At 64.8% G+C, this 7,850-nt stretch overlaps 1 protein-coding gene and 1 long non-coding RNA gene across 2 annotated transcripts; one reads left to right on the forward strand and one right to left on the reverse strand.

Annotated features, from left to right (window-relative positions):
• Positions 1–1,205: 1,205 nt before the first annotated feature.
• Positions 1,206–3,506, reverse strand: EIF3K (eukaryotic translation initiation factor 3 subunit K). Its single transcript, XM_074857733.1, has 8 exons — positions 3,320–3,506; positions 2,997–3,095; positions 2,785–2,905; positions 1,988–2,062; positions 1,767–1,833; positions 1,606–1,683; positions 1,393–1,518; positions 1,206–1,307 (listed from the first exon to the last, which is right to left on the reverse strand). Exons 1-8 carry the CDS (start codon positions 3,466–3,468, stop codon positions 1,276–1,278), a joined length of 747 nt encoding a protein of 248 aa, XP_074713834.1. The 5' UTR covers positions 3,469–3,506; the 3' UTR covers positions 1,206–1,275.
• A 977-nt stretch (positions 3,507–4,483) lies between these two features.
• LOC141938761 (uncharacterized) lies at positions 4,484–7,322 on the forward strand. Its single transcript, XR_012627388.1, has 8 exons — positions 4,484–4,847; positions 5,287–5,344; positions 6,109–6,198; positions 6,461–6,525; positions 6,634–6,689; positions 6,780–6,828; positions 6,953–6,995; positions 7,256–7,322. It is a non-coding gene; the product is annotated as an uncharacterized LOC141938761 (long non-coding RNA).
• The last annotated feature ends 528 nt before the right edge of the window (positions 7,323–7,850 follow it).

Here is a 7,850-nt window from a genome sequence, read left to right on the forward strand (position 1 = left end):
ACCCCCGAGCGCGCAGGCCACGCCCCCGCATGCGCCGGCCGCCGCGCCCTGCCTAAGTATTCATGAGCGGGCGGAGCGGCTCATTAATATCAATATCCGCGGAACTGCTCGCCTTTAGGAGCCACGTCCCTAAGGAGCGGCGCCCTCCTTAATATGCATGAGCAGACGAGACATGGCATTAATATTCATATCTGCATTACTGCTGGCCTTCAACAGCCACACCCCTAAGGAACTATGCGCTCATTAATATTCATGAGTATGTGGGATGGCACATTAATTCATTAACTCACCCCTAATGAGCTGTGTGCTCATTAATATGCATGAGGCAGGGCAGTGTAGTAATGTCCACATTCACACTACCACTCGCCTTCAACAGCCACACCCCCAAGGAACACCACTTTCATTAATATGCATGAGTAGACGGGGCCATAAATTAATATTCATATCTGCAGTACCAATTGCTTTCAATCACACACCTAAGAAACCGTGTCCTCATTAATATGCATGAGTAGGCAGGGTGACACATTAATATTCATATCTTCAGTACCACATGCCTTCAGCAGCCACATCCATAATAAGCTGTGTGCTCATTAATATGCATGAGTAGACAGGGCAGTGCATTAATATTCATAGCCATGGCACTGCTTGCCTTCAGGCACAGCCCCAAGGAACATTCTCATTAATATGCATAAGTGGGAAGGGCAGTATATTCATATTCATATCTGCTGTACTGCTTTGCCTTCAAGCCACACCCCCAAGGAGCATTGACCTCATTAATATGCATGAGTAGGTGGGGCATCAGTATTCCTATCTGCTCATCTCCAACAGCCACACCCCACAGGAACGGTGCCCTCGTCAATAAACATGAGTAGGTGGGAGGGCACATTAACACTCATCTCTGCAGCACCACATCCCTAACAGCACCCTCATTAATATTCATGAGGGCAAAAAAACCACACACGGGGGCAACTTAACCCACCCCCATGAAGAGCAAAGGGATCATTAATATTGATAGTTGGGCGTGGTCATGCATGGAGGGGCGTGGCCTCCCCAACAGTGGCCCTCCCGCTCCCCCAAGCAGGGCTGCCCCATGGTGGGGGGGGCGCAGGGTATCTGCCCCTCTCCCCCCTCCATGCTCCCCCCAAACCCCCCAGGAGGGGCCAAGCTGCACCCCCAGGACCCCCCCAAAAAGGACCACAGCGCCCTGGAGGCTTCTCTTTTACTGGTGGAGCCACAAGTTAAAACGCGGGGGGACACAACGGTAAAACGGGGGGCTCAGAGGGAGGACGCCATGATGCTGGAAACACCTGTAAGAGAAGGAGGAGAGTGAGGGGGGTGTCCTCAAGCGGGGGGGGGGGTCCCCAGGGAGTGGGGGGGGTCCCCGACACCCACTGTCAAAGTCGATCTTCTCCACGATGTTCTTGGGCTTGATGCTCTCCTCCTGGTTGCAGATAAAGATCCGCCCGGGCTCTGGCTCCGTCCAGCCGTATTTACTCATCCAAACCTTCAGCTGAGCCTCTGGGGGGGGGGGGCGGAAATGGGGGGGCTTCAGCCTCTCAGGGGTGGCCCCAGCCCCCTCCCCAACCCCTCCTGGCACCCCCTTACCCGAGAGGTCCCCCAACATCTCGGCCAGCAGCCAGCGGTCGATGTGCTGGTAGGTGATTCCCACCACGTGGCAGATGACTGCGGAAAGAGACACCATGAGCCCCCCCCGAACCCCCAACCCCCCCCGGGACCCCCCAAACCGCCCCCCGGGACCCCCTCACATTTCCTCACGGAGTCCTCGAAGCCGGTGATCCCATCCAGCAGCTCCATGTTCTCATCCAGAGCTTGCTGCGAAAACAGGGCGGGGACGGGACACACACTGTCATTAAAATCCCCAGATAACGAGCTCTGGGGAGCACCCCAACTCCTCTGAGGTTTGGGGGGTCCCTCTGCTGGGTTTGGGGTGTCAGCCCCCCCCCCCCCCTCCCCGTGCAGCACTCACCCAGAAGGACTGGAAGTGGCAGGTCTCCAGCAGCTCCCCCAAGTAGAGGATCTGCCTGATGGGTCTCTCCTCCTGCTGGGGCCGGGGGGGTCAAGGGAAATGTGGGGAGAGGGGCCCAAAATCGTGTTTTTCCCCCCAAAATGAGCCCTCAAATCCCTAAATTGGGGTCACCAGATCAACAGGAAGATAATGAGGGGGGGCCTGCAGGGCAAAGGTCATTGCACCCCACCGGGGAGGAGGCTGGAGGGGTTGTGGGGGGGTATGAGGTAGCCAGGGGCTGGGGGGGGGGGGAGGAGGTAGCCAGGGGCTGGGGGATTTGTGGGGGGGGGGGAGGTAGGAGGTGGCCAGGGGCTGAGGGATTGGGGGGGGGTAGGAGGTAGCCAGGGGCTGGGGGATTTGGGGGGGGGTGGGGGTGGTGGTGTTAGGAGGTATCGGGGGGTTGAGGGATTTGGGGAGGGGGGAGTGGGGGTAGGAGGTAGCCAGGGGCTGGGGGATTGGGGGGGGGGGTTAGGAGGTAGCTGGGGGGTTTGGGGGTGGGCGTGGTAGGAGGTAGCTGGGGGATTGGGGGGAGGGGGTAGGAGGTAGCCAGGGGCTGGAGGATTTGGGGGGGGTGGGGGTGGGGTAGTCAGGAGCTGGGGGGTTTGGGGGGGCGGGGCCAGGTAGGAGGTAGCCAGGGGCTGGAGGATTTGGGGGGGGGCAGGGGGTGGGTAGGAGGTAGCTGGGGGCTGGGGGGTGCGTGTGCAGGGGTAGGATTGGTCCCCAAAATCCCCCCCCGCCCCCCCAGCGTGGGGGGATACGTGGGCCTGGTCGATCATGCACTTGCAGAGGGTGAAATCCGTGTGCGGGAGGTTGGTCAGCGCCTTCAGCAGGATCTGGGCCGTGACGGTGGTCTGGAAGAAGGCGGGATTGAACTGGTACCTGCGGAAGGGGGGCGGGGACACGCATTGGGGGGGCGTTGGGGGGGTGATGGGGCATTTGTGTCCCCCCCCGGCCCCCCCGCCCCGCTCACAGTTTCAGCACGGCCAGGTTGGCCTCCAGGTCGTAGGCGTTTTCCTTGGCCTGTGTCTCCACGTAGCGCTCCAGCGTGGCCAAGTTCTCGGGGTTGTACCTGCGGGACACAGACGGGGAGGCCGCACCCCGCCAGGAACCCCCGTTACCGGCCCGTCCAGCGCCCGGTACCGACCCTCGTCACCCCCCAGCGCCGCGTTTCCAGGGGGTCCCTCAGTCCTCGCAGGCCCCACTCCCCATCATCCCCCCCCCCCCCCGCTGCCATTACCGGTCCGTGGCGGCCCCTCGCCCCGCCGCTGCCCCCCGGTTCCCCCCCGCCGGTACCGGTCGATGCCCCGCAGCAGTTTGCCCACGTTCGCCCGCATCTGCTCGAACAGCGCCATGACGCGCAGAGCCGCCGGAAGCGGAGGGGCGGCCCCAGGCTCCGGCGGGCGCGGTAACTTCCGCTTCCGGCGGGGGCGCGCGCTGAGCATGACGGGACGGTGGAGGACTCCAGGGGCAGGAAGCGAGAAGCGAGGCGGAGGCGGGTTATAACACGTAGCCACGCCCACACGTACAGGCCCCCGCCCACATGTACAGGCACCGCCCATACGTACAGCCCCCGCCCACACGTACAAACCACGCCCGCACGCACAAACCACGCCCACACATACAGGCCACGCCTATACGTGCATATCACTCTATACATACAGGCCCCGCCCACACGTACAGGCCCCGCCCGCCACGCTGAGTCCCGCCGTCGGGCCGGGCCGCGCCACTGCGCTCACTCCCAGTAAAGGCCTGGGGACTCGGCCTGGTCTGACTGGGGCCAACTGGGCCAAACTGGGGCCACCGTTAAACCCAACGGCAGCCGCCTTGGGGGGGAGCAATAGGGGAGGTCATACTGGGAGGGACTGGGACATACTGGGAGTGAGGGGAGGGGGGTCACAGTGGGATGGACTGGGCTGAACTGGGAGTGATGTGGGGGGTCACAGTGGGAAGGACTGGGCTGAACTGGGAGTGATGTGGGGGGTCACAGTGGGAAGGACTGGGCTGAACTGGGAGTGATGAGGGGGGTCCACAGTGGGATGGACTGGGCTGAACTGGGAGTGATTAGGGGGTTGACAGTGGGAAGGACTGGGCTGAACTGGGAGTGATGTGGGGGGTCACAGTGGGATGGACTGGGGCTGAACTGGGAGTGATGTGGGGGGTCACAGTGGAATGGACTGGGCTGAACTGGGAGTGATGTGGGGGGTCACAGTGGGATGGACTGGGCTGAACTGGGAGTGATGTGGGGGGGTCACAGTGGGATGGACTGGGCTGAACTGGGAGTGATGTGGGGGGTCACAGTGGGATGGACTGGGCTGAACTGGGAGTGATGTGGGGGGTCACAGTGGGATGGACTGGCTGAACTGGGGTCGACTGGGGGGGGCACTGGGACACAGCTTGGTACACTGAGGGGGGGGTGGATGAACTACACTGGGACCAAACTGGGCTGTTACGGGGGATACTGGGGACCAAACTGGGGGGACACAGGGACCAACCTGGGGTACACTGTGATCAAACTGGGCTGAACTGGGCCCAAACTGGTCTCAAACTGGTCTCCCCACCCCCCGAAAACCGGATGCCTCTGCCTCAGTTTCCCCTTCCGCCGCCGTGGTGAATTGTGGGGTGCAGGGGGGGGGGGCGGGCGGGGGGGGCACCTCCACCTCCTCCCGCCGCTCGGCCGCGCACGGGGGGGGGGTGCTGAGGGGGGGTGCGGGGGGGGTGCTATGGACCCCCAAAACCTCCACATCTCCACCCGGGACCCCCAAGAGGATTTCGAGGTTCTGCAGCGTCTGGGGTTGGTGGCACCTACGGGGACGTTTATAAGGTGGGGACACCCCCCCCCCCCCAAAAAAAAAAAAAAATGGGTGGGGAGGTGGGGGCTGGGCGGCCGCATGACCCCTGGGACCCCCCCAAACCACCCCCTCGGGGTACAGGGGGACCCCGACATCCCCACGCGGGTTTCCTCAGGGTGGCGGGGGGTGGGCGCGAGGTGTGAGGGGCCCCCCGTCTCCGCAAAGGGCCCCCCCCACTGCTTCCCAGTTGCCCCCCAGTGCTCTCCCAGTTTCCCCCCCACACCCTGGTCCTTCCTGCCGGTACCCGCAGCCCCCGGGGGACACCCTCCCCCCCCCCCCGCAACGATGCTGCTACCAGAGGCGTGAGGCCCCAGCGCATCCGGTACTGGGTGCTCTGGGGGGTTACTGGGGGGTTACTGGGGGGTACTGGGAGGGTACTGGGAGGCTCTGGAAGCCCTGTGTCCCCCCCAGGCCCGCAGCAAGGCCACGGGCGAACTGGCCGCCATCAAGGTTGTCAAGATGGAGGCAGGTGAGGGCCCCCCCCCCCCCCGGAGCGGGGGACCCCGAGACCCCCCCAATACCCCAAACACCCCTTGGGGCCCCCCAATACCCCTTGGGACCCCTTAATACCCCCCGGAACCCCCCCAATGCCGCCTGACGCCCCCTAAATCCCCCCCTCCAGCTCTTTTGTGGGGATGACGAAATGTCCCGAGCCCCCCCAAACCCCCTCGGGGTGCTCTTGGGACACCCTGGGACACCCCAGGACCCCCCCAATACCCTTGGGACCCCTTTGCGATGCTCTGGGACACCCTAGGCCCCCCCCAAAACAGTTTGGGAACCCCTGGGACCCCCCCTGGAACCCCCCCCCAATACCCCTTGGGACCCCCTGGGACACTCCAGGACCCCCCAAATACCCCTTGGGACCCCTTGAGATGCCTTGGGAACCCCCCTGGGACCCCCCCCAGAACCCCCCAATACAGTTTGGGACCCCTTGGGACCCCCACAGGATCCCCCCAATACCCCTTGAGAACCCCTGGGACCCCCCTGGAACCTCCAATACAGTTTGGGACCCCCTGGGACCCCCCCCAGGACCCCCCCAATACCCCTTGGACCCCCTGCAATGCCCTGGGACCCCCCAATACCCCTTGAGACCTCCTGGATGCCGTGAGACCCCCCAATACCCTTTGGGACCCCCTGGAACACCCCAAGACCCCCTGGGACCCCCCCTGGGACCTCTGGGGGTGCCCCCCTTTGCCCCCCCCCCCCCCCCAAAACCCTTTGCCCCCCCCCCAGACGACGACCGCGCCACGCTGCAGCAGGAGATCCTGATGGTCCGGTCCTGCAGCACCCCAACATCATCGCCTACTTCGGCAGCTACAGCTGGTGAGGGGCCCCCAAATCCCCCCCCCCCCCAAAAACACCCCCCCCCAAATCCCCCCAACCCCCCCAAAACCCCCCACCCCCCCAAATCCCCCCCAAATCCACCCGCCAAATCCCTCAAATTCCCCCCAAACCCCATCAACCCCTTCTCTACACCCCCCACTGCCCCCCCCGACACCCCCCGTCTAACCCCTGGTGCCCCCCCCCCCCGTACCCCAAAATCCCCCCCCCCAGCCCCATTAACCCCTTCCCCCCCCCCGCGCAGGTGCAACAAGCTGTGGATCTGCATGAGCTGTGTGGGGGGGGGGTCTCTGCAGGACATCTACCACGGTAATGGGGGGGGACCCCCCGATTTTGGGGGTTCCCCCCATTTTTTTGGGGGGGTACAGAGCCTGCCCCCCCCCCCCCCCCCCCGCCGCTAAACCCCTCTCCCCACAGTGACGGGGCCCCTCTCCGAGCCGCAGATCGCTTATGTGTGTAGGGAGACCCTGGAGGTGAGTGGCCCCCCCCGGACCCCCCCGGGGACCCCCCCCCGGACCCCCCCCACCCCCCCCCAGGGCTGACCCTCATCCTCATGCTCCCAGGGACTCTCCTACCTGCACTCCCAGGGCAAAATTCCACCGGGACATCAAGGTAGGGGGGGACAAAAAGGGGGGGGGGGGCATATTTTGGGGAGGGGGGTGACACACATTGGGGGGGGCATCACACATGGGGGGTGGCCGGGGGGGTCCTGCTGACCCCCATCTTGTCACCGCAGGGAGCCAATATCCTCATCAATGACAGCGGGAGGTGAAAGCTGGGTGAGTGGGGGGGGGCGAGGGGGGGGGAACGGGGGGGCTGTGGGGGGGCTGTGGGGGGCAATGGGGGGTTGGGGGTTAAAAGGGGGGGGGGCAGGCGGTGTTGGGGAGCCCCCTCGGATGCCTGGAGGAGCAATGGTGGGGGGGGGTGCTGGAGCTCAGATACCTGAGTCCCCTCCCTTTTTGGGGGGGGGGGCTTGGGGGGGTCTAGGCCCTGGGGGGGGGGGTCTGAGGGCCCCCCAATTCTCTCCCCCCCCCCCCAGCCGATTTCGGGATCGCGGCGCAGATCAGCGCGACCTTCGCCCGGCGCATGTCCTTCATCGGCACCCCCGTATTGGTGAGGAGGGGGGGGGCAAGATTTTGGGGGGGGGGGTGTCTTGAGGGTTTGGGGGGTCGAACCTCGTGCCCCCCCCCCTCCAGGATGGCCCCCGAAGTGGCAGCGGTGGAGCTGAAAGGGGGGTACAACGAGCTCTGCGACGTCTGGTCGGTGGGGATCACCGCCGTCGAGCTGGCCGAGCTGCAGCCCCCCATGTTCGACGTGCACCCCCCTGCGGGTAAGCGGGGACCCCCCACACCCCCCCAGCACCCACAAGTGGGGAGGGGGGGGTCCCCCTGACACGCCCCCCCCCCCCACCCCTCCCCAGGGTGCTGTTCCTCATGTCCAAGAGCGGGTACCAGCCCCCCAAACTGAAGGACAAGACCAAGTGGTGAGTGGGGGGGGGGGGGGGGGGGATTTGGGGGGCGACATCAGGGCCCCCCCCCCGTGAAGTGGGGGGACCCTCAGTTCCCCCCCTCTCCCAGGTCCCCCCCCTTCCACAACTTCGTCAAGGTGACGCTCACCAAGAACCCCAAGAAACG

Source organism: Strix uralensis, unplaced genomic scaffold, assembly GCF_047716275.1.
Source record: "Strix uralensis isolate ZFMK-TIS-50842 unplaced genomic scaffold, bStrUra1 scaffold_292, whole genome shotgun sequence".
NCBI lineage: Eukaryota > Metazoa > Chordata > Aves > Strigiformes > Strigidae > Strix > Strix uralensis.

What these genes read in the sequence shown, in the direction of transcription:
- EIF3K (XM_074857733.1), bottom strand. Translation starts at nt 3,468, where the DNA reads ATGCTCAGCGCGCGCCCCCGCCGGAAGCGGAAGTTACCGCGCCCGCCG. An exon ending in GCATGATCGACCAGGCCCAC is followed by an intron (nt 2,063 to 2,784) that starts GTATCCCCCCAC and finishes CCCCGGCCCCAG; the next exon opens with CAGGAGGAGAGACCCATCAG. An exon ending in GCCACTTCCAGTCCTTCTGG is followed by an intron (nt 1,834 to 1,987) that starts GTGAGTGCTGCA and finishes CTGTTTTCGCAG; the next exon opens with CAAGCTCTGGATGAGAACAT.